Source organism: Aquila chrysaetos, chromosome 21 (assembly GCF_900496995.4).
Source record: "Aquila chrysaetos chrysaetos chromosome 21, bAquChr1.4, whole genome shotgun sequence".
Classification (NCBI taxonomy): domain Eukaryota; kingdom Metazoa; phylum Chordata; class Aves; order Accipitriformes; family Accipitridae; genus Aquila; species Aquila chrysaetos.
The window spans coordinates 21315502-21340317 of record NC_044024.1 but is presented as its reverse complement, the minus strand read 5'-3'; the positions used below and the strand labels follow the sequence as shown (position 1 = coordinate 21340317).

General features: G+C 40.9%; 3 protein-coding genes and 1 non-coding gene across 12 annotated transcripts in view; 2 read left to right on the top strand and 2 right to left on the bottom strand.

The window, feature by feature from the left end:
* Positions 1–1722: 1722 nt before the first annotated feature.
* MAGT1 (magnesium transporter 1) lies at positions 1723–15747 on the bottom strand. Of its 3 annotated transcripts, XR_005931056.1 has the most exons (11): positions 14503–14630; positions 13104–13273; positions 12143–12260; positions 10664–10804; positions 10008–10148; positions 9599–9688; positions 7055–7118; positions 4934–5008; positions 4381–4471; positions 3147–3242; positions 1723–2767 (listed from the first exon to the last, which is right to left on the bottom strand). XR_005931056.1 is itself a non-coding variant. In XM_029997342.2 (10 exons), exons 1-10 carry the CDS (start codon positions 15637–15639, stop codon positions 3227–3229), a joined length of 918 nt encoding a protein of 305 aa, XP_029853202.1. In that variant the 5' UTR covers positions 15640–15747; the 3' UTR covers positions 1723–3226. The 3 variants fall into 3 exon arrangements, 2 of the variants coding, with proteins under 2 accessions (XP_029853202.1, XP_029853201.1); XM_029997342.2 differs by lacking the exon at positions 14503–14630 and adding an exon at positions 15628–15747 and having other exon boundaries at positions 1723–3242; XM_029997341.2 differs by having other exon boundaries at positions 1723–3242.
* TRNAL-CAA lies at positions 15478–15593 on the bottom strand. Its single transcript has 2 exons — positions 15556–15593; positions 15478–15523 (listed from the first exon to the last, which is right to left on the bottom strand). It is a non-coding gene; the product is annotated as a tRNA-Leu (tRNA).
* A 50-nt stretch (positions 15748–15797) lies between the features above and the next one.
* Positions 15798–18264, top strand: LOC115333844 (cytochrome c oxidase subunit 7B, mitochondrial). The gene is made up of 3 exons (XM_029997343.2): positions 15798–15954; positions 17402–17526; positions 18064–18264. Exons 1-3 carry the CDS (start codon positions 15918–15920, stop codon positions 18136–18138), a joined length of 237 nt encoding a protein of 78 aa, XP_029853203.1. The 5' UTR covers positions 15798–15917; the 3' UTR covers positions 18139–18264.
* Positions 18265–19205: 941 nt separating this feature from the next.
* ATP7A (ATPase copper transporting alpha) overlaps positions 19206–24816 on the top strand; it is a 31191-nt gene continuing 25580 nt past the window's right edge. For 2 of the 7 annotated variants that reach the window (XM_029996979.2, XM_029996973.2), the window contains exon 1: positions 19206–19339. The gene's annotated coding sequence lies outside the window, so the exon portion shown is untranslated. Of the gene's footprint in view, positions 19340–19487; positions 19851–20090; positions 20225–21488; positions 21544–22757; positions 23539–24816 lie in introns of those variants that run through there. The other 5 variants (XM_029996977.2, XM_041119087.1, XM_029996978.2 and 2 more) reach the window with 5 other exon arrangements.

Sequence of the window (24816 nt, the reverse complement as noted above, 5' to 3'; positions counted from 1 at the left end):
CTCATCATATTCCCCAGACACTGATGGCTATCCCATTGCCTGCCAAAAGGTTTACCTTGTTCTTACCGTCATGTCTGAATGTGTATCTTAATGATGTGATTGTGTATGTACACTCAGCCACACAGACATCACCAGCCATGGAATTAATGAAGGTTATTTGCACGAGCACCAAGCCATACACAGCAGATGCAGAGCTTAGCACATTTTCCATCTTGTTGGAGGACTAAGCAGTTCTGAGCTTGAAGAGCATGTGCTTATGAAGCATCTCTGTTAAAGGCTTAACTGCAGGAATGACTACTAGGCATCACCATTAAGAAGCACGTCCTGTACTAAACACTAGAATGGTTTGAAGATGGGAGCTTCCAGTAAATTGTGGATAACACAAACCATTACCTAGATTAATCCAATTAGATTTACTATCTTGCCTTGGGCTTAGCTCACCAGAGAGCTCCCTAAATTATTTCTAGCTATTATTCCAAGATACATTTTAAATACACCACAGCCTCTTCTCAAAAGCAGAAAAAGCAGCAATCTTCGAGGCCAGCCACATTAACAAAACCACACAGTCCATTTTCAGCTACAGAACATACCATTTCCTCCTTTTATTACAATAAATGTTCTCTAAAGGTGAGCTTTTATGGTACTTCTGAGCTGCTTAATGACTCACTTTCTAAAGGAGACGGCCTCATCAAACTCCCAGTTTTAGCATACCAGCTCTCAAATGCATTGCCTCTTCCACTTTTGTTCTGCTGGTCCAGAACGGTATTAGACTAACTAGTTAGTGAGATGCACGTCCCAACGGTCCCAGAGAATCACTTTGGGTACCAATTATAGCTGGCCATTACTGCTCAACTGCTGCACAAATCAAATCTTTCTAGAACTGCATCCTCTCTAAATCTGTTACAGGTCCTTGCAAGCACTCAATCTTCTTTTGCTCCACTATCACACTTGTTGCCTCCTCCATGCACTTCAGTTTCAGCCTAGAGAGCAGAAAAACTGTCAGAAAAAGTAAGCATTATTTTCATTTCATATGTCAGCACGGAAAAAGAAGAAAATCCAAACCTCAACATCTATACCACCTGAAGTGGAAGGCCAACATGTCTCCACCATCCACCAGCGAGATGTGCAACTGTTTGAAGTTAGTCAATATACGATTAGATGCTTTTTAGAGGGATAGAATAAAATATGCACCCCATCAGAAAAATTAGAAACGAGTCTGAAAGTTTAAGAAAAAACATTACTACTTGAGAATGAGATTGTAAGCCACTTTGACCTGCACTGCTAATGACTAAAGCACAGCCAACCTAAAAGTTTATTGGAAGCATTGTACCAACAGGGCAGGAAAATAAGCAATAGGTACAGCAGTCCAGAGTTGTTCCAGGCAAATCTATACGGCTAACTAGATTCTACCTCCAGAAATCCTATTAGTTGATCTGTCTAGGACTCAGGAAGCCAAGATTTGCACCTCAGGACAGCTGTCAAAGACAAGTGAAAACCATGCAATCTTTATGCTATTAGTTGGCTACATGAGAAGATGTCTAGTATTGACGTTTTGGGCTGTAATTTCCCACATAAACACATATATGCTACTAATCCAGTCCACTCAGCCATACTCAGGTTATTTACTATATACAGACACTTCTATTAACACATTGAAGCAATAGTGGGAGAAAAGAGTTTTGTTTGGTTTATGTTAAAGTTCAAAAGACACAGGAGCATGGATTACACTAAAAAATTTTATTGAAACTTGTCCAAAATCCAGTCAGGCACACAATTTATCCATTCCACTAAGGCTTGTCGTTCTGTATGGCATAGAAAAATGCATCTCAAAAAGTTGAAACATCAAACAACTAAATTAGTGAAGTTAAGGCACTTGAGATGTGTGTTAATTTAGCAAAATTGCATAAGAGTAACATTCTACTCTGAATGATATAGTCCTTTCCGAGATTCAATCTAAAGCATCCAAATTCTGTAACCCCTTCAGACAGGGGAGAGGCAGAAGCAGGAGACAAAAGTCTCATCATATTTTCTTCTGACTAGTAACCTCCAAGGCCACCATGGCCTACAGAAGGAAGTGTTACTGAATCAGGCTGCAAAGATTTCCTGTAGTACAGGTGCTGAACTACACAGCAGTTTGGGCTGAGGCACAACATCTTCCACTCAAGAATCCTTAAGGCAAAGAATCTTTGTGAGATGAGAGAACAAAAGGAGAGAGCAAAAAGCACATGCATTCAGCTGTAAGGCTAACAAACCTTTCCTGGGGTAACAATATTTATCCTGAGATTAGATATCTCTCTGCCCACTCCCATATTCTCCCCAAGGATAAAAACTTAGAGAAAATAAACGGAGAATGCAAGAACTTACACAATGACCAAAAATCTGATACCTGTTGGTTTGTCAGGGCTCTGAGCAGTAACTGGAAAGCCAGTTAGCAACTTTGAATTCATGCTACAGGTAGCTAGTTACCTTTGTAGTTTTGGTTTGTATTTTTGAGAGTGTGAGTGTTGGTCAGTATAGGAATACTTTTTCTGGCTCTGAGCAACGTTTACAACTTAAATGCTGCAGTTTCAGCATTTGGCAAAGAAAGTTTTTAATGAATAATTGAATTAATAACTCAGTTCTACCTGTTGAAAATTCTCCCTTCATCTGTGAAACAACCTCTTGCATCATACAGCAGTTAAGGACTCCTCTCAAAAATGAGATACAACTCCAGGATGTGCACATTCCACACTGGAATTTGGAGTATGCTCCAAGGGTTGCATACAGACTGAAAGAAAAGATTTCCAGAAGATGTTTTCTCAACCACGAAAAGGCATGACAGAGAAGCTATTGTCACCTGCTACGCACAAACAGGAAATAAAGTGATAAATATTTGAAGGAAAAAGAAACACATGGAAAACAGATTATCCAACTGAATTTAAAGTACTGTTTCTAGTTAGTCTATGGAAATGTAGCTCTAAGCATTAAGTTCTGAATTTTACTAGAAGTAGAGTTGTTTAAGAAGATGTAAAGCTTATGAAAAAGAGATTGCATCTTAATACTCTGTGTCCTTCAGAGCAAATTGCTTGTTATATTTAAGGCACTACATGTTGTCTTTGGATCAGTGTTTAACTATCTCATTCAGTGTAAAGAGAGGTAGCACGAACCATACATATTTAGCTCTTCCATTCCATTACACGCAATTTCAAAGTCGCCACCTTTCTGATGTTAGAGATTCTGGAATCCTTTAACTCATTAGGAAACTGCAGGAACAAAATAACAAACATTCTTATTAATTTTATAAGAGACAAAAGGTGTGCAACATTCCACTTAGCTTTCATATATGCTGAGAAAATCAGAATGAGAACTGGGCCTGATGCAACTACGATGAAAGCAGCTGTGGAGAAGTCGCTTAAAAGCGAGTCTTCTAGTAACTCAAAAGTCAAGACAACCACATCTTACCTACAACAAAGTTAGCAGAAGTACGCAAGACCATTGCATAGACCAGAATCAAAGCTGACCAGTTATTAAACAGAGAATAAGTTTAGCTCTCTTCCGGTCTTGAGAAGTCTTTATGAAATAACAAGTTTTATTATTTAGATATTTTAAAATAACAACTGACTTCTCATATAAAGGGGGTAATATTTGCCTATGGGATTAGCCTTCCAGACAAATTAAACTTTTTGCAGAAACTGAAATGGTCAGGAGCTGGTCCCTTGACATGTATTTATTCCTTCAAAATTCCTAAAACCTAGTAAAAACACATAAGATACCTATCCTGATCATATATATGTATTAAGCTGTCAATTAATAGTGTTAGACTCTTTAAAGAAGCAATCCCAAAATGTATGCAGGTTTAAAGCATCAGCCATCCTCCTTGTTTTCACAAATAAAGATTAATAATCAAGATGTATTAATATGGAGGAAAAAGTAGAAAAATAGGACACACTTATTTTCAGTATAAGTTGGCTGAGGTATCACTATGAAAATACAAATATTTTATAGTATGTAATGGCATGAAAAGGAGAGTACCACAATCTTTCCTTTGGCCAAACTGAAAAATTGTGATATCCACCAAATACCATTATTTCTGGTGATTATATTGACCAATATTGCCACTCTTTCAGAAGCAATTAGATTTCAGAAAATATGCTCTTTGCCTATTTCTCTGTTCTGGTTTATAATAATATTACCAGACAAGGAAATGCCAGTCAGCAGGAACAGATTCATTCATAAGCATGCAGTCCAGGTAAAAAAACCAAAAAAACCTTCTACTACCACTCAATCTTTTTTTAAAGTCCTCATTTGTGTTTACCCACTTTCTTAAAAAAAAGTCTATACTGGTGTAGCTGTATTGCAATGCACAGGAAAACAATGACTGAAGCAGCAAAAAAGATGTACCTGTATGGGTAGCCGTGGTATTTAGATCTGAAGACAGACAGCAACCAGCTGAAGAACAACACCACCAAGCCAATACCAGCAATACACATAACTGCAAGAGATGCAGAATAAGATTCTGGTAATGTGACAGCTTGTCACTGAACACACCACAGTGACTGGGGTTTTCAAAAACATTCTGTAATATTTACAGATTTGGTCAGATGAGACCTCTATTAGAGTCACTGAGAACTAAATTTACCCATTTTCTTTCAAATTCCTACTGTAAATCAATTTTATACAATTTCTTCAAGAGAAAGTAAGTGCCTTCTTATCTCCCTTAGTAGCAAAATGCTGCAAAGCATCTTTTTATCTCTCCATCTCCCAAAAGGGCTTTGAATTTATCTTGCAGTTTGCTAAGCAACTCCAAATGCTGCTGAAAAACCAAACGATTCACTTCTGCTTAGAGGTGGCAAATGTACAAAAACCCACAGCGCAAAAGCATTTCTATTAAATAGTGTATCAAAAATCTTTACTGAATGTGCGCTCTCTTGGAAAGACAAGTATTAGTACTTACTTTTTCTTTTCCCCACATCCATGTCAGAAGTAGCAGCTTCGTGGAGGAGTACCATTCCTAAAGTAACACCACCATCTGCGAATGTTGTTTAAGGCTAAATCAACAAAATACAATAGACTCAATATAATACACTCATGCATAAGCTCATAAATGCAGTTCCCACACCATACCTGGCGCATTAAAACTCACTGGAAAAACTAGACTTCCCAGCCCAACCAGCAACTATGGGGGAAAAAAGCAACTGAAAGGCATTCATAACATCAACTTTTAAGAGAAAATAAATACAAACTTTAAAATATAAACTGGAAGGTATAGTGGGTATTGACACAAAATTAAAAACATGCATGTATTATATCAGCTTGTAAAGAAACAGCATGCCTTCCCAGAGAGCTCAGTCCACTCCTACTACTGTTCTACTCCACTGGAAAATCCCCAAAGGAATTCAACTTGCATTGTACGCATGTAATAGAATGAATAAAATGCATGCAATATTTAATCTAACAGGGTATCTTTCAAGTAGCAATATTTCAGTCTTTTCTAATTCTTCAATTAAAAAAAAAAACCTTAAAGCTTGTAAAATTAAGGAAGCACAATTTAAAAGGCCTGACATTTGCAAAAAATGAATCCTAGCAAAGCAAAATAATGTATCCAGTGGAACAAAAGACAGAATTCCCAAATATTTCATTCCATTTCACTATAGATGTTCAGTCCCAATTATCCTCCTGAAGTGAGAAGTATTTATCATTGACTGCAACTGGACCGTTAGGAAATCTTTCCAATTCAGTTGTGGTCTACCTTCAGCACAAGAGAAAAGTGACTTCAACATACAGGAACCTTGCTAACTTCTACCATTTTAAATGTCTCTGGTGCCTGGTAGATTGGGTCCGTAATGTGATGGACAGCAATAACACAAATAAACATCAACAAAAAGTTTCTAGGTTGAACTTGACTGAGTGCATCAGAAGTACAGTAATAATTAGAAAAAGACCAGAAGTTACCCTCCAAACAGATGTTTTAAGTTAAAAAAAAAAAAAAAAATCTTTGATAATGAATACACAGCAAGAGAGTAAACTTCTTTTAACACCAGCATATTTGAACATCAATTGCTTACTTTATATTATTTTGTTACAAAAAACCCAATGCATCACTTGCTGAAATTGGGATTTTGAATAGATAAAACAAAAAGAGAAAAGGAAGAAATGAGCAGAAGGCACCCTGTTAAAGAACACCGCTGTTGCAACAGAAGAGACTTGTTCATCATGATCAAGCAGTGAAGAGGACAGGTACTTTGAATGAAGTTTTGAAATTATGTGCCTGTAGTAAGTCTGCTATTCTGTATACTTGTGTACTATAAAATGTAAACAGCTTGGGACTGTGAAGCTGCAAGAAAAAAGATAAAATTAAATAAAATAAAAAATCCTGTATAAAAGATAAAAGAATGCACAGGCTGACACAGGTGACAACACAAGGAAGAAAAGCTTGAGTCAGAAATGACTAAAGTTACAGATGATGGATCAAAAACATCCATGTGGGAAAAGAAAAGAACATCAAATTTTAGAGTATTCTTATGACTCCAAAGAAACATTTTTATACAAATAAGAAAGGCAAAAGCTCTCAACCTGCAAGTTTCCGCTTGCCTTTCTTGACAGCATAATACTAGCATGGAAAAATCCTGACTCGTTAGCATGAACAAGTGGTAAGATTAAAAGTAAAGAAGGTAAGCAAAGAAATAAAAGAAGAAAGATCTGTAACAGAGGAAGGAATTCAACACCAAAGCAAGAACTAAGTGAGATTGGAAAGATAAGAGACATGCACAGAGGAACAGGGGCTATCGTGAAGAATCTTACGATTCCACAGAGATCCACATCTTCAACACTGTATTCAGTCCAGTCATTAAGCAAGGAAGAAGGTGGTGAGAAAGCAATAGACATTTTTCTATTCAAGTTAAAGATCACTGGCATAGGAAAAGCATAGTTGTCAACACAGAAAGGCTCTACAAGCTTCTGCGTCAGTATTAGGTGACAGTTATGAGCCTTGACAAGGTACTCTCATAGAAAAGGCAGCAGCATAAGCCAGCAGAAAAATCATCACCAACCCCATGCTTCTCAGTATGAAGGATACTAAACAGAAGAACAATGTGTGTTTCTGCCACAAATTGGGCTTGGCTGCTTCCATGGATATAGTTCTGTAAGAGACAAAGAGTAACTGATTTTAGAAAAGACTGAAGTCAACTTTGACACGAAAAACAGCTATAGAGCTTGGAACCGGGTTTTGCACTGTCTCTTTCAGAAGTTGGAGCACAAACAATTTCATTTGTTGACCATTGATTTTGGGGGGAAGCTGTGTCAGCATCAAAAATCCTTCTTCTATTAACATGCACAATCAGCCCCAAAGTACCATTCAGATTATACTAAGTGCAAGTGCAACTACAACCTTCACGGTCCAGATCCCCTGTTCAGCAGGGCGAAAGACCGTAATTATGCCCTCCTGCACCCACTGTGATCCAAGTCTGATCCATTCCCTGACTTAGATTCTTAGGTTACATGCATTGCTCCTCAGCTTAGGGACAGTCTCTTCAATCTGCATGTGAACCCTACTCACTTGGCTCCAGAACCAAGCATTTGAAATATTTTTCATGGCATACCAGGAAAAGGAACATCACTACCAATACCATTGAAGCTTTCTTCTTCAGTCTCACAAAGGCTTAGGAATGATGTAAACAGAAAAAAACAAAAGGAAGCGTTTTCAAGAAAACATGTGAAATATGAGAACTTCCACTCGGTAAGTTGGCTCAGTTTTATTTACATTAATAGTTTACTAACCAACTGGGTTAACAGAAAATTTGAAATTTGTGAAAGAATACCATTTTTTAATCCCTTATGGGAAGCTCTACATCACTATGGTTGTGATGTTATATCTAAACAGGAAAAAAAAAGTTTGATAAGCAGATCCACTTTTTACGGAAGCATACAGAGGGCCTGACCCACCTAACCAAGCATGAAAGGACATTTCACCAAATTAATTCCCTTCTGAGTAAAATACATGAGAAAAGCCAGTATGTGACGTATAAGCACCTGAAGAAATGCAATGCTCTCAGTACATTCTGACTGCTTTTACAGTGTATCTCATTCTATATTATGTACAGAGCAGTATATTTCAAGTGATGTTAAAACTGATTTTTCCCAAGAATGAGGTTTCATAAGCCTAAGGTCACTAGACATTAATTTACCTCAAGAATCTCAAAGGAAGATGTTTTTATATGGAAGTCATTAGATGGTTGTATAAGCTAAAAAACCAGGTTAGACATGAAATTGCCAGAATCAGCAATAGGACTGTTTAGCATGTAAAGACTCAACATAACCCCTTTATTTTACTGTTAGCAGTTTAGAACCATCATGTCTCTTCATCACTAGAGATACAATATATGTATGAGACAGAGGAAAGCGAATGTCACAGGTAAATAAATACTGAAAAGTAAACATGAAAACAAATAGGAATGGTTAAAAGACACATAGGAGGTCAGAGAAATGGAAGAGATCAGGTAATTTAAAACAATCTACCCCCAGAACCTAAGCAAAAAAAGCATTGTCATTATGCTTCCTCAAAAATGTATTATTTTTTTTACTTTTAGATTTTGGAGATGGAAAACAACAGGAGGGATGAAAGAAATGCTTACCTTAAGTTCTGAAGCAAGGGGGGGACCGCCTCCCCATCCAAATAATATGTTAGCAAATAGTCTTGCTTACTCTGTATGCTATCCTCTTAACCCTAGAGCATTTTTTTATTACCTTCTTAGCTTTCTGTGATTACTAGAATAATCAAAAGTTTCCACACACAAAATGACCTTGAACTCTCTAGGTATTAACACAACAAAAACTCCAAGGCAACACTTTGGAACCAGTATGTGCCTTTTCCAGCAGAGTACCATCCATATGACTGCTGTCTGATGCTTTACTGCACGGAAAGCACTTCGAGCAGTTTCTAACAAGAAACTGAACATGCTGCTGGATAGTAAATTAATCTTAATATTTCTTACCTGATTAAGAATTGTATTTTTTATTCTATCTCTTAAAAGCTTATTACGGAGCACAGAAAGCAATACACCTAAAAAAAACCCGAGTAACGTTTGTCCTTACTCTCTGAACATCACAGAACTAATGCCACCATTCTTCCAGAATTAATGAATCATTGAACAAGGCACTGTAGGAACAACCTTCCTATCAAAATGGAATTCTAGGTAATGGTTGAAGTTATCACACAGCAATTACACAACAGAGCACTTTGCTTTGGATTACGATCAGTATTTTGTGCTTTCTCAGTAGTAAAGTAAAAGTTTGCAAACAGAGTTTCCTCTTCTATTTGAGCCAAGAAAAGCATAAAGCTAATTGGAAGAAAATCTAAATCATGACTGGAGCTCTAACGCTCCTTCTGTTTCACACAAAACAAAACCCCTCTTTTACAGGCGTATTTTAAGAGAAGACATATCCTCTCTGAACTAATCAACAGCTATTTTGCATTGCTCACTGCCAGAGAGGTTAGCATCACTGACTAACAAAGAAAGAAGCCAAAAATAGAATTTGCACTCTGACTTGCCTCTTTTAGTATCAGCCTTATTCTGTAAAAATACAATAGAAATGCAGAAAAGAAAACGAAGAAAAGACTTACAACTTGTCCTGTATGGGGATTCTTATGAGCATAGGGTGGACCTCTAATGTGGTTCCACATCTGGCCTGATGTCATTGCTAACACAAAACACTGAAAAGGGAAGAAAAAAACACTATTTAATATGGGGTTTTTATTTTTTATGCAATTTCTTTTCATTTCCATACCAAAACGTACTGGTTTGGAATACAATTTTAGGCTAGGTATTGTCCTACCTTTTATTATCTTATCAAGCATTAACTGAGCTGAAAAGACCAAGATCAAATAATATTATCGGACTACCAAAAACCAAAATTAAATGCACCTCATTTTCCTCTACCAGGTTTAAGCATCTTTAAATACAAAAGCTTTTAAAGACTTGAATTACTACAAAACTCATGACAACAGGCAGACAAGACTTACAATTACTCACCAAAGCAGCAAATGCCCAGCCAGTTTTGTTATACAGAAAATCCAGATTGCTTCCACGCAAATATACGAGGCCTCCGATGACAGCCAGCAGCAGTCCTAACATCAGTGGTCCAGCATAGTTTGGTGGCCTTATCACACGAATCTAAACAGAAGGTACTTAAATTGTTTTCCCTCAATGGGATTATACATTATTGGGATTATACATTATATCTGCACTCCTGCTAACAAAACCCACAATATATTAGACTGGAAAAAAAAAAATATCAACACACAGAGAAAAATTTTCTGTATAATAAATCTGACTTGGGAAGTAAATAATGCTTCTTCCCCCATTACTGTAACTTCAGTTTTATACACATTTACCCTACCTAATAATTTAAAGGCTGTTTTTCTTCCATAGGAACAGAAAAGGCAAAAGGAAGGAGATGAGTTTTACCATCTTATCAAATGCAAAATTACACAAAATATTAGAACACAGAATATAAGGAAACTTAAAGATGTAGTTATGTGCCCAAACTAGATTTTGTAGACAAGAACTATTTAGAGTATCTGAGAGTAGATCGTTAGCCACAGAACACAGCCGACATTTCATAGCTGGAATTACATAGTAAGGGAGCGCTGCAGAGGTGGTGATGGGGAAAGTCTGTACGTACTTACATTGACATCAGTTCTGTCAGCCACCCAACGAGCAAGCTGTTCAGCTGCAAAGCCACGCACCTGAAGTTCATATGTGTCACCCCGTTTAGGCTTCCCTTTAGCAGGAAAGTTAATGAAGGTTGGAGCGGAATTCATGTTTAGCTGTATTTAGAAAATTCAAAGAAGATACAGCACCATGAAAGCTGTATTTAGTAACACAATTCTATTCCATTTGTATCTTGCAACATCATCACTAAATCAATCAGAAAAAGTAACTATTCAATAAACAGATTTCACTGACAATAACTTAAAAAAAAAAAGACAGCACACAGTATCTTGCATTTCTGTGTTTCATAAAAGTAATCAATATACTCCTGCAATTTTCCTTTTGTGTTCGATGCTGTTTTCTCCTTTTGGTATTGAGAAACAAATTTTTTTTAGTTCTGTCACTAGCTGTTCTGGATGTCTTAAAAAAAATTTGTTATTTCTGAGTAGGTGCGCTTTTTTTTTTTTTAAACACAATTGAGCATGCTTTCTGAAGTGATTGACATTGCTTTGTTAGTACTCATACCTATAACTACTGATTCAAAAGATTCAGACGAGTTAAGAGGAGATTATAATAGGTAAATAGAAGTAGTTGTTTACAAAATGCAGTTCTATCTTTTCCTAACACTGTTTTTCCCACAGCATTTCAGGTTTTTTGAATGTTTCTTCTCTAAATACTACTTTTGGGAGAGAAATCTGCAAAATAGGAACATATAGAATAATCTATGAAGGCCATAGCTTGATGAATGAATTTTTGATGTAACACTATGGGAAAACTTAACAAGAATAATAAAAGACATCCCTTTCCACTTCTCCAGTCCAAAAGCTTCCATTTAATATAATATCATTCCCTGAATTGTGTAGCTTTTAAAGAGAGATAAGTATCTCTTAAAAAAAAAAAAAAAGTTAAGATTTGCAAAACTATAAATAACTATTAATGCGATCTACAATTGCAAGCATACATGGAATGTTCTCATATGTTTAAAAAAAAATCTGGTTACACGTTAAAAGAAGAGCAAAATGACTGGGTACTTGAAAAGAAGTAAGTTAACCCACACTGAAAGCCTAATCTATCATCCTCTAGTAATCTAAAAATTGTAATAGCTGTTCCTAATGACATTGGTGCTTTCTATCTTGCCTCTTAGTGTATCATAAAAGAATTCCATTAAGAATTACAGTGTAAGTTATAATAGGAGACAAACTCAGAAAAAACAGTCAGAGAAGCCAGCTCACTCCTTGTGCCTATTCCTGATTTCTCAGTTCCGTTAATATTACTGCCAATATGCTACTGCCCTCTGCTCTTCTGCTCACTTCTTCTGAGTGGCAGCCTTTAAATTTTCAAGTATTTCTTTAATCATTGTAACACTAAATTTTGTATTCATCTTTACCTTCTTGCCCTCAGTCTCCAAAACCCCAGTTAAAAATAACGTTAGAGGAGAAAATGAAAGACATTACCATCTGAAATACATCTGAGCCTTCATCAAAATCTACCATAGCAAAAAAAATCTTATTGGTAAATGCACTGGAATATCGCCAGGAGTTTGCCAGGATCTGGTATTCCTCATCAGCTTGCCTGTAAAACACACAAAGTGAGATGCTGTATCATATGTTTGTCCAGAACACAAGTTATAAAACAGCTGAGGGAGCTGTAGCCACCTGCCCCATTAATGGGTGCATCCCACACACCCCTGCATTAATCTTCCAGTGTTAAGCAAAAAATTTAAGGCCAGACACTCATCTAACAATCAAGTAAAGCATCCAGCACTGCTGATTTTTTAAATGCAAGGACAAGTTTTGTTGAGGTCGTGAAGGCAAGCAGTGATAATTTCTAAATTGAAATTTGAAATGGAACCCAGCAGCTCATGATTTATTAGTCCACAGAGCACCAAAACAATCACCTCTTTTCCATGTCAGAGGATGGGAAACCAATTAATTTCAACTAACTAGGTATAAAAATCATCTTTACAGACCTCTGGCACCTCCAGATTAATACATGAAAGCCATAATATGGTTAAGGATCCAGCACATTACAATTGTAAATAAGTAATACGTTGATTAGCACTTATTTAACAGCAACTTTTAGACTGCATGGCCAGCAGTAATTCTACAAATATTTCTTCAGCAGCTCATGGCAGGTAAGTTGAGTTTTCACCCTATCTTCCTGCAGAAGCCCATCTGTGTGAATATTGTTTCTGCAATGCAGCGATTATTTTAGGAGGGAGATAAATAATTAAGGACTATGTTGTTTTCTCACATACATATCACACATATATTTCCACACATTTAATTTCAAAGATAATCCTACTATAATGTGCCCTAGCATATTCCTCCCACATACGTGAAAGTTTTATCCTAATTTCCTACAAAGCATATGATGACTTCCAAGTTCTAATTTAGGACTAAATTAAGCCCATACTTGCACACAACACACTGTCTGTGAGGCTGAAGAGCAGTGAACATCACAATCACCGAGTAATTTCTGGGTGGTGCCTTCACAAGGCGTCGAAATTTGTCTCCATTCATTCGAATAACCGATCTTTTACTAGCCCACTCCATCAGCTGGTTCACTTTTTCCGATAACACCATCTGAAAATAAAGTCAGAGAAACCCTGTTGTTTTTTTGTGTGGTTTTTTTCCTAGTCTCACAGTACAATCTTGAAGGTTTTTAGATTTGACGTAACAAACAGCTGCACTGTATTTCATAAGAACACTGACCACATGATACGATTCTTCATTAAGATTCTTGAAGGCATTCACAGATCCTTTTGACAGTCATGTTAGTATTATTCATTTACTTTAACCACTTAGTAATACACACGCTTTAAGCACTTTGCCTTTAAGCACTTCATATTACACATGCTGGTGAAGACTGTTAGCTCACTAGTTCTTTCTCACGTCACTAATTGCAAGATTTCTTTCAGATGTACGTGCCACCCCAAACCACTCCACAGTATTTATGTGATGCTAAGCATCACACTGTTTCAGATTTCAAAACCTGGTGGAAGTAGAATCAATACTAGAGACAGAAGCACTATGGAAGCGAGCTCAACATCTAATTTTCAGCGTTGCTGGAAAAAACTTGATTCAGTACATATTTGGAGAACTCGGGAGCACCCAGTAGTAAGCTCTTCTTTAAAAATGGGCCGAGCAATTCTATAACATTATACAAAGAAGCATTAGATAAGTGAAAAAAAAAAAAAAAACCAACAAATGTTACATTTATCGTAAACTAATTCTCTACTCCTTATTGACACCCTTCTCCAGACAAATATTTTAGGGTACTACTCTTCTTTGACTTATCAACGGACACAAGTATATAGAGGGATCTTTTCAAACGCTACGAGTCAAGCCTGTGGAAATAAGTGACACCTTTGTAATTACAACCAAAGACAGCCAGTCCACCCGCCCTCCAAATCCCATACAGCCGGAAGACAACACTCTTACGGCGCTTTTTACAAGAACATTAGAACCTGGAATTAGACACACTCGAAAATTAAAGAAAAATTAATCAGAACTGTACGATCCTCAACAGATAACCGCTCCGCGCGGCCCCCAGGCGTGCCCGCGGGCTTCCCCTCAGAGCCTGGCCGCTGCCGCCGAGGAGGGCCGACCCTCAGCCTGCGGAGGCCCCGCCGGCGACCCGGCGTGGGGACAAGGCGCCCAGTGCGCGGCCTCCCGGCCCCGGCCTCCCCGGCGCTGTAACCACCTCAGCGCAGGCCAGCCACCGCGGGAACCCGCCGCCGTCGGCCCTGCCCTGCCGTGCCCGGCACCGCAGGCGGGGGCAGCCCGGCGGGGGGCTCCCGGCGGTGCCTCACCTCCTTCCGCTTCTGCCCGGCGGCGGGCGGCCCGCCCCAGGCCAGCAGCAGCAACAGCAACGCCAGCACCGGCACCGCCGCCATGACCGCCCCGCTCCGCCGCCTGACGCCCATTGGCGGGCGCCGACCCACCGGCAGCTCGGCCCCGCCCGGGCACTTCCTATTGGCGGCGGCGCCGGCCCACGCGACTCGCCGCCGGCCTCTGATTCGTTCAACCTGTCTCCGGCACGGCCTGCCGCTAGCCCATAGGAGCGAGGCGAGCTGGAGCCGTTCGATTGGCGGAGCCCTGAGGGAGGGCGGGCCGTGCTGCGCTGAGGCGGGCCGGGACCCCCAGGACATGGCGGCGGCGCCGGGGGCTGGGGGGGGGGGAATGTCTCGTCGGTGCCCGCCTTGAAGCTGCGGCAGCCCCTCACCTTGAGGATACACCCGAGCTTTCCTCAGCGCCTGCGGCTCTTTAAACGTTGCAAAATACTGCACGGCCGCAGTGTGCTCGGGCCGCCCGGGGTCCCGGGGGGGCTGCACCACGGCGAGGGGCCTGGCCTCACGTCGGTAAGCTCTTGAGAAACCAAAATGGGAATCTAGAATAAAACTCCAAGGAGCTTAATCGGTAGCTCCCCAAAGGCGTGCGCTTGCTTGATTTTATACGCGCACTTATATTGCTGGGTCGTGTGTTAAAAAGATTGTTAAAATCTTAAACGCCCTCGGGAAATCCTCAGCCGGGCTGTAACGGGTAACGGGCTCTTGAGAGTCATCGCCACAGAAAAACGTGGCTTTACTCATGCTTCGGTTTTTGGGGGGTTTTTTTTATTATTTCTCTATTCGAGGACGTGCACACTATGGAAATTATTTCTGGCGCCGCGGGCCTCGCTGCAGTTTCTATTTGCACTCAAATCTCTGGCTTTAGCTGCGACCTTTTAATCATTTTAAATTCGCACGAAAAAGGGGGGGGGGGGGGGGGGAAGGAAAAAAAAGTGGTGTCAGAAGTGGGATTCGAACCCACGCCTCCATACGGAGACCAGAATACCCAACCCGCCACGGGAAGGCGCGGAACGCCTTGAGTCTGGCGCCTTAGACCACTCGGCCATCCTGACACTGCGAGCGGAGGCTCCGCCGGGAGGTTCTTACCGCTTTCCTCATGGCCGCGGCCGCCTGCCCTGGCCTTCCGCGGAGAGCGCTTCCGACCCCGTGGGCTGGAGAGGAGCCCTTCTCTCCCGCTCTCTCCCGGCTACGGAGCTTCCCGCCGCTCCCGCTCAACCGCAGCGAGGAGGTACCTTCCCTGCGCGCCTACATTACCCACACGGCTCCGCTCAGCCGCACGGCGCACCGGCGATTTCCGGCGCGGCCATTTTGTTTTTCACCGCTCGCCAAGGGTAGCAGCATCCCGCCGGGGGAAGGGTCGTAGTCCGCTTGTCAGCATGTTCCCCGTGGCTAGGGCTGCTCTGAACCTCACCGGTAAGCAACGAAGAGGCTCTCTGGAGTGCTGGGGGTGTTTCTTGGGAGTAGGCGGTTTCGTCAGGGGGTCTCTTCCCGGTTTCTTGCCGTCCCTGTGAGGATTGTCCCTGAACTCTGGGCTCGCTGCGTTCCCGGAGGAGGGTCGTGAGGGCAGCTGAGGGGCGGCTCTCTCGTCGTCCTTCATCTGCTGCTTTTCTTCTTTCTTTCTGTTTCTTACCTCCTAGTTGCTTTTACTTGAGCTGACCTTGGGTTCCGTTCCTCAGTGCTTTTCCTCCTTGATAGTAACTAAAGGCACGTTAGGTCTTGTAACCTGAGGTGGCAAGGTGTAGTCAATGACCAGCCCTTAAACTCAAGGGTAAAGTTACCTCTTCAGTGATAGACTCCCCGGTGCTTAACCTGGTCCTCTCAAATCCGGTACTGGTTCTTGATGTGCTTAGGCCGAGGTGCATGCACCTAAAATAAACGTGCTTAGCAGTGTTTCTCTTGGGAGATATTCAAGCTTCTTTTTTCTGTTTAAAAAAAAAACCAAACACTAACTTGTGCGGCCTCATAGACCATGCTAGAGACGTAGTAGTATTATGGGTATTGCCATCGTTTTCTCTAGTCATGTTTGGGTAAATGGGAACCACTCACCTGAAACTAAAAGATTGTATTTTGTAATGTTTATCCTTATGCACAGATCACTGTCTCATCAAATGCTTTATACCCAACTACTAAACAATCTCAGTGTTTTGAAGCCAATGGTTTGATTCTTCATTCTGTCTTCTTAATAAGTGTAGCTTTTATAGTGTACAGTTGTAATGCACATCATACATTCTGTCATCTGAAGATATCCTCCTGTATTTTATTCTCTATTATTTACCTCATGTGAAGGCCCACAGTTATTTCCACTTCCTTCTTCACCTCCCTCCCTTCCCTTCAAAAATCTTGAAGGAATGAGAAAGGTGTTACCCCTACCCACTATCTTCAACCACTTAATTTGGTGGTGAGCTTCATCCTGAAAATGCTTATATTAGGTACACATACTGACAATATAGATACTTACATATAGAAATCTGAAACTTAAATACTAAAAAAATTATTTTATTAGAGAAATAGTAATACTTGAAAGTGTACTTGAACTTCCACACTGAGGGCCCAAAGAAAGCATACTAATGAAAAGGGTAACTTAGAGGATTTTCTTACTGGAATTGGACTTCGGGAATAACTTTCTAGAGAGAAATTGGGCGAGCTGAAACAAAATGCAAGACATTCAGCATATCTTGTGTTTTGGAATCATTCCAAAGCTCTAACTCCAAAAAAATTGATTTTTTTTTTTTTCAGCTTTTCTTCAAGTCTTTTAATGCTTACACTTTCCTCTCTGTTGGTGGGAGATGAGGATTGTGAATGGTTTGAATGTGTATTTCAGTTGATTTCTGTACTTCTAATTCTCTTTAACATTCATTAGCTCGTGGCATTCAGCATACTGCAGTAAGACAAGCTCATCGCAAATATGAGCCTAACTTCCATGATAAATATGGAAACCTGGTACTCCTTGGTGGAGCTGCAGTTTTTACTGCTGTCTGGGGATATGTAAGTTGTCCTTTTTTTCACCGCTCTGTTGTGACTATAGCTGTAAACTTGCAAGCTGTTAAGTTTCACAAGGGCTTACTTCTTTGAAGTGACTTAGGTGGTCAGAATTTAGAAGCATTTTATATAAGTGGATAGTAATGCGATAGAAATGAAAGTTGTGTTAGCTCGTATTTTGATTTTGAGTTGTTACACAAATTCAGTCTATTGCTTGATTTTAAAATTGTAGTAGAAACACAAGCATTCTGTATTTTACTTGGGATTTCTAAGCTATACAGGTAGAGCTTTCAGCAGAAAAACTTATAGATTAAAATTACAGTATTGTGATAGGGTTTTACATTCCAGATTGTTTGTTCTAAATACTTTGAAATAGACAACTGAAGTATTTAAATATTACTCAATATGTTCCACCTGCTTTATTATAAGATGAATGTCATGTTCTAATACAAGAAATCTACACTGAAAACAATAGAAATAGCCCTCTATCGGAAGGTTTCTTTGATTTCAGTGTTAATAATCTTTATTTTTATCCTCCTACAGGTGTTTACACAAGCTGGAATTGAGTGGGGCTTGTCACCTGTTGGCAGAGTCACTCCAAAAGAATGGAGGGAGTAACAGCCTTTGCTTATAATGAACTGGTCTAAACTTTCACTGAAAAAAATGATGGTGTAACGGCATTTGTTCCCTGATTACCACTTGTACAGTGGCATTCCTGGTCTAATAAACATACCTAGAAACCTGTCTGGTTCTTCTAGGTTTCCTCTATGCTCCACGTCTGCTGAAGTATGAGAAACAGTGTAAAAACTCAAAATAATTAAATCATATTTTAGGTAGTCCCAGTTGTTCCTGTAAAGGTCACTAGTGGATAAAGGATAAATCCAAAACATCATATAGTTGTCCATTTAGCCAGCTGTGTGTGCTTAAATGAACGTCACGTGCATTCCCACTGCAGAGTTCATGTTGCTTTACCTCTGGCTTCTGCTGCACATCTACTGACGGAGTTGAGATCCCCCCCCCCCTTTTTTTTTTCCCACAGAAGTACTTTTATGTCTTGAATCACTCTGCAAGTAAGTTGCTTGTCTCCGAGGCTTATGAGAGTTGTGAAGAACATAAGTTAGTTTTTGAGCGGGAGCTCGACGGAAGTAGGCAGTATCCCAGCACTGCTCGTCACTGATGCTGAGAGAAATGTGACTTCTCTAATGAATTCTCTAACGGATTCTTGCATAATCAAAATCTGTTAGGAAATAGATCGGGGCTATAGGCAGACGCTGTAAACCTCCCAGTCAGTTCGAATCCCCGAAAACCACAAATAAGCCTGCTTTTTGATAGGGCCGAGATGTAAGAAGCGGCTGCCTTTACTCTCCTCGGAGATTCGAGGTGCCAGACCGCTGCTTCTCCCGGGGCCCAGGAGAAAACGCTCGGCAGAGCGGCCGGTGCGGCTCGGTGCCCTGCCCCGGCCCGCGGCGGGAGGGATCCCTTCCGACGCCGCTTAGCTTTGCGGGGCTTGCCTTCGACAGCCGAGAGCGGGGCTGCGCCGGGCGCCTTCCCCCTCCCGTCAGATAACGCGTTTCGGCCGCGGGGGGCTCTGTCGCGATGCGGCGCTAAGGATCGGGACCGACAACGACCGCCTCGCCTCCGCCGTCACGTGTCCTGCGGCGCCCCCGTCCGGCCGCGGTCACGTCACGTGAGTGGGCGGGAGGAAACGGGCGCCCTCTGGTCACGTGACGGCGCGCTGCCGGCGGGGCCGGGCCGCGGTATGGGGCAAAGTGCCAGGCGCGATCCCGGGGCGGGCAGTCTGCGCCGCCCGGAGCCTCCGGTGAGTGCGGGGCCGGGCTCCGGCGGGGCTGCTCCGCCGCGGCACGGTCCGGGGTTTTGCCTTTCCCCCGCCCCGGGTTGGACGCGGCGGGGGGTGGCGGCTTCCCCTCGATCGCGGGGTCAGACGGTAGCCGGTAACGCAGTTCCTTCGGGGCTGTCCCGGCTCCCTCTGCCCAGCGCCGGCCGAGCCGTTGTCACGGCGTCCCGGGCTGGCGGGGGAGGGTTCGCCGGGCGTTTCCCGCGGGAGGCGTGAAGGCGGCTGCGGTGGGACGCGGCGCCGGGCTGCGCTACGTGTCCCCTCAGCGAGGGGGGGGGGGGGGGGGAGGTCCCGCCGCGCCCCTGCCTGAGGCGCAGCGCGGGAGCGGGCCGTCCCTCAGCGACCCTCCGCCGCTGGGGGGGGGGGGGGTCCCAAGCCCGAAAATAGCAGCTTCGTGCTCGGCGACGGCTCTTCTCCGGCACCTCCGGGCGGTCCGCTGCGGAGGTCTGTCGCTTCGGAGGGACGAGGACGTGTGGTGAGGGGCCCCCCGGCTCTGAGGCGAAGCCCGCCGTGTGGCTCATCGCGGGGGAGCTGGCGTGGGCTCGGGGGGGGTGCGAGCAGCGGGTGGGTACGGGGGGTGACTCGGGTGGTCAGAAACAGACCGACCTAACGAGGGCTCTGGGTCGAAAACACGGCTCTGGATCCAAAACGGCATTTCCTGCTCAACCGCTTCCCTCTGTGCGAGCTGCTCCTGCCTGCCTTTTTTTTTTTCCAGTGCTAGGGAAACACTGATGGTAGGGAGTCACATCAACGCTCCTGTGGTTTCAAAAGGAGACTGAAAGGAAGCAGAATAGGTTGTTCTTATCAGTGGACATCCACATTTGAGATCTCGTTACCTCTTGGTAGACAGTAAGTGTGCGCTCACTCATGGAGTTGAAAAAGTACCTCTTCTACCGTTGGCCATCTTCCGAGAAAAACTTACAGTGAATTTGCATACACAAGTCGCTGAGCCTTTTCTCCAAGGTCGTTTTTTTCAAATCCGAGCTGCTTAACCTGTATCTCTGAAACATCTTACTTAGGGTTTTGCCTTGTGATGGCAGCACTCTGTGCACAAGTACGTTTTTCCAATGTTTTCATTGAAAACATAGTGTAAATATTCTGGAAGAGGGCAAATAGTTGTTTACGATGCTTTGGGGTGAAATCTCAGGAAAATGAGCAAGAGCAAGGCTAGCTTAACTATTGCCTCTCTATATCCATGTTCTGGAAATTGCGCGTAATTATTGTTGGTGTAAAGTTCCTTAAAATCTTCTATGCAGTCACCAAAGATTGCATTTCTGTACTTAAATGCTTGCTGAATTGTATTTGTGGATGTAAATAGACCAAGAAATCTTTTTTTCTGTTTGGTAATGTGGAAGTTAGTCACGTGTATTACGATGCACTGTGTGAGCACAAACACAATTTGATTAGAAATTAATAATTATTCTGTATTTTATTGTAGAGAAAAGACCTGAAGCTTTTTTCCTTCCCAGGTGGCAAACCAGGAAAGTAAAAGCTAGCGTTACATGTCATTTACTGTTCTTCTTATTTTCATTTGCATAATGCATTCCACATTGTTCAGCCTTGCATTTTGAGACTAAGCTCAAAAATGAGGAGCCCCAGTTGGCGTTGGTATACTCGTATAACAAGGGTTTATAAATTCTATTCTGTTCCTAATATTTGCTGTGATTCTTCCAGGGGAACGTTGTTGTTCTCCAAAAATTTGACTTGAAGAGGTAGTGGAAGGACACAAGTAAAAGGATTTGCTAAGAATTTGTCTCAAGTATTATAAAACTGTTGTTAGAAGTAGAACATTTTCCATGTGTACTTTTTTTTCATCCAGCTTGTATGGAAATAAAGTCCCTCAGAGCAATTTCCATAGTCTGCTGACCAAGCAAAGTCAAAAGTCTTGAGCAACATGAATTACAACCTAGAGTATCATGTAGCTGCAACAGATATTTATTATGGATGTGCAGTTTCTCCCTCAATGATTAAGCCTCATATATCTAGTCATGCTTTCAAATGTATGTTTGCCAATGAACATAATAAAACCTTGTTCTTCCATATTGGACCACATCTCCTGTAACCCATTCTCCAGCGCTTCTGTAAGCCCAAGGATGAGATGATACAGCTTCTTCCTTTCATGCTGTCCTTTGATCTTTTTCATAGGTCTTTGCAGACTTTTAGGACAGGTACCTTTTTTCCATTTAATGTAATTAGTAATTTAAAGCAAGCTATAAAGTAGGACTCAGCCATTTAGAAATTTAATAAAGTCCAAAGGCTGTAGTTAAAGATGACAGATTGTTTCTGGTGTTTGTGTGATTTTTGCCTAGCTTTGACCACTTTCAGTTTCAGCAGCTCTAAATTCAAGTCAATTATGAATAGAAAACTGTGGTGAAAACTGAAGTTGTACACTTAGCCAGAAACATTGTGTGCTTCTCAGTTATGTATCCTTACTGATCCTAGAACAGGAGCAAAGCGTCTCTGTGGTGCACAGTGCTTTGTTAAACTGTGATGCCTGGGTTAGCTCAGATACTAGAAGCACTAAAGTGTTGGGTTTTTTTGTGGGTAAAGTGAGAGCCTGGGTTTTTATCGGTGTATTTTACTTGCAAAGACTGCTGTTAGCACATTTAAAAAAAAAAAAAAAAGTTGAGAGATGAACCTGAGTTTCTCAGTCGCCTTGTGCTTGATCACTGTTTAATTTTCCTTTCCATAGGAAGAAATTGCGGTTGGAAGTAGGAATTATTTCTCTTTCTGTTGCTTCATTCACTTAATAGAAACACTAGTTGACTTTCTTCAAGAAAACGAAATGTTTGGATTTTAACTTGCACACAGGCAACCCAAGTGTTAAGCCTAAAACTGTACCTGAAAAAAAACATACAAGGACTTAACGTTTATTTCTGAATATTGTTTTGGTTTTAATTATCCTTTGTTAGCCTCCTGCTCTGTCACTGAGCCTTGCTCCTCCACATGTAGCCTACCATGTTCAGTTCTGCGCTATCGCAGAGCCAGATTATTTCTAGGGCTCTGCTGCTTCATTGATGGTGTTAATATACAAACAAGGAAATACTACTGCCTTGTGTACTGCAAAACACGGGGGAAAGTAATGAAAGAGAATAGAAAATGGGAGTTTCTAAAGTTATTAAGCAGTAAATAGTATAGTAGAGAATACAAAAAGCTTTTACAAAGTTTATTCAAAGTCAAGGTTCTTCATAAGATGAAGCCACTTTAGATAATATTCCAAAACAGCAGTAGTTGAATTAAAGCGTCTTGGTTTCTTGTATTCTAAATAGATAGCTGTTAGATTAAAAAAGGGGGGGGGGGGGGGGGGGGGGGGGGGAGGCGGCCGCCATTTGTTTGCATCGTCAAATACTAAAATTCTTTACTAATTGATGATGAAGGTGTTTTATAGATGGAGCAATGCATTGGTTAAGAATAAAACCATTACTCTTCTCTAAAACAGTGTGTGATCCATAACTTAGCATCTCACTTAAAAGAGTATGTCCATGATAACTTTGAATTTGCCTTGCAGTCAGTGGTAATAATTAAGATCTTCAGTGTCAGCTTATCAAATATATGTTGCCACCTAGAAAGCTTTTTAGATGTTCCAGAAGTTTTAGATTTGCTTATTGTTTCAGCTACATCCTGCCAGAACCATACCTGTCCCTTGTACAGTGAGGTTCTCTTTTGAGCTAATGCATATATATGACACGTGTGTACATATGCATTGTTATATATATATGTATATATATATAAAAATTATAAAAAATGGAGGGGAAAACAAACAGATCTATAGTGATGGATGGCAAGAGTGAGGAAATGGTGTTCAAGTACAAGCCATCGCTGTAGTGTACACAGATTGCTACACAGCCTCATGCAGATCTTTTGACTTCTGCATTCATTTGCATGTGAACTTGGTAAAGTATTAACATGTATAAGGAGAACTAGGATTAAATTGTCAATATTTGTATGCCTCTTGTGTACATCTAGTCATAATTTATTGGTGTAGCAAATATTTTTCAGGCTGCTTAGTCATGAATTTTTCTTCTGTCGTCAGAAGGAGGAAATTACAACAAAAATATTTCTTCTAAGCTTCAGTCAGAGGATTTCTACCAGGAAGCACTTGTAAGGGAGGCAGAGCGTTGGAAATGAAATGGAATATAACAAGGTAGAATACTGTCTCAGGTGTAAGCAGATATTAGCTTTTAAATTTAACTTGTCCTGGGCATTTTGTAAGGGGAGGAAAAAGGATGTGTGTCTACTTACAGTCACTATGTATTAACCTTATACTTTCTTCTGAGAACAAGATCTCTTTAAAGCATCAGGAGCACTGGAAATCCAGACAATTTTGTCTTCAGAAATCTCAGTAAGGCTGTACAGAAAACTGAGGTTGTGAATGTGCTGTTTCTCTATTCAGTGTCAATAATATAATGCAACTGGTGTGAAGAGACAGTATTGCTTACAAATAGCTCATTTTCTACTTGTAGATTTGGACACATTTTTTAGAGAACAGAGTGTTTTAAAAATTATGTGAAAGCTGTTAGCAATTGCAACAAAGCAAGTAAAAATCCTCATTTGTCGTCTTCCCCACCAACAGAGAGCTGTTAATAATGCATATATCATATAGATCCAGTAGTGTTTCTTAGTTAAAAGTCGGATAACAAAAAGAAGAGACAGTTTGATCTGACAGATAAATTCTATGATGGAAGTTCTGGATTCAGTCCTAGTACTTTGGGGCCCTGAGGGGTAAAAAAAAAAAATAAAAATTCTTTTTCTCTTACGCCTTTATACTTTTTGCATGTTTGAATTACAATCTTTTCCAGGAAAGGATTTTCTCTACTGTGTTTATACAATGCCTAACACCACGGGGCCATGCTCAGTTGGTCCTAGGAGAGCAGTCTTTTAAAAAAAACTCCCCAACCCAACAAAAAATCCTTCTTGGGGCAGTGGAATGATTGAAGCTTGATTGCTTTTGACTTATTATTTAAATCCAAACACAAATAGCAGATGATGCCTTTTATTTTAAAGGACAGGTTGTGCCTGTATGAAGCATTCGCTTGAAACATAAACAGGACATTGTACTGACATAAGAGGATTCTAACGTGCTTTATAAGTGGTCCTGAATTACTGCAATCAGAGTATTTTCTTCCACTTCTGTAAATATCAGCCGTCATATCTGAAGTCCCTTTACAAACTTTATTTACTTAATTAGGCCACTAAGGCAGAATAGCCCTAATAATCCCTGTTTCTCTTTCCACATGCTGCCTTTTAAGTAGGAAAACATGGGTCTGTGTAAAAAATGGTGGAAGTGATTATATGTGAAATGAACAGCAGAAGGGCAAAGAAACAAACTGAGAAAATGGAGGAAATACTTTGTCCATAACAAACTATAATAATAGTAGATGTTAAAAAAAAAAAAAGTATAGTGTTATTTTTACATATATAAGCAGTTAATTTTTTTAATG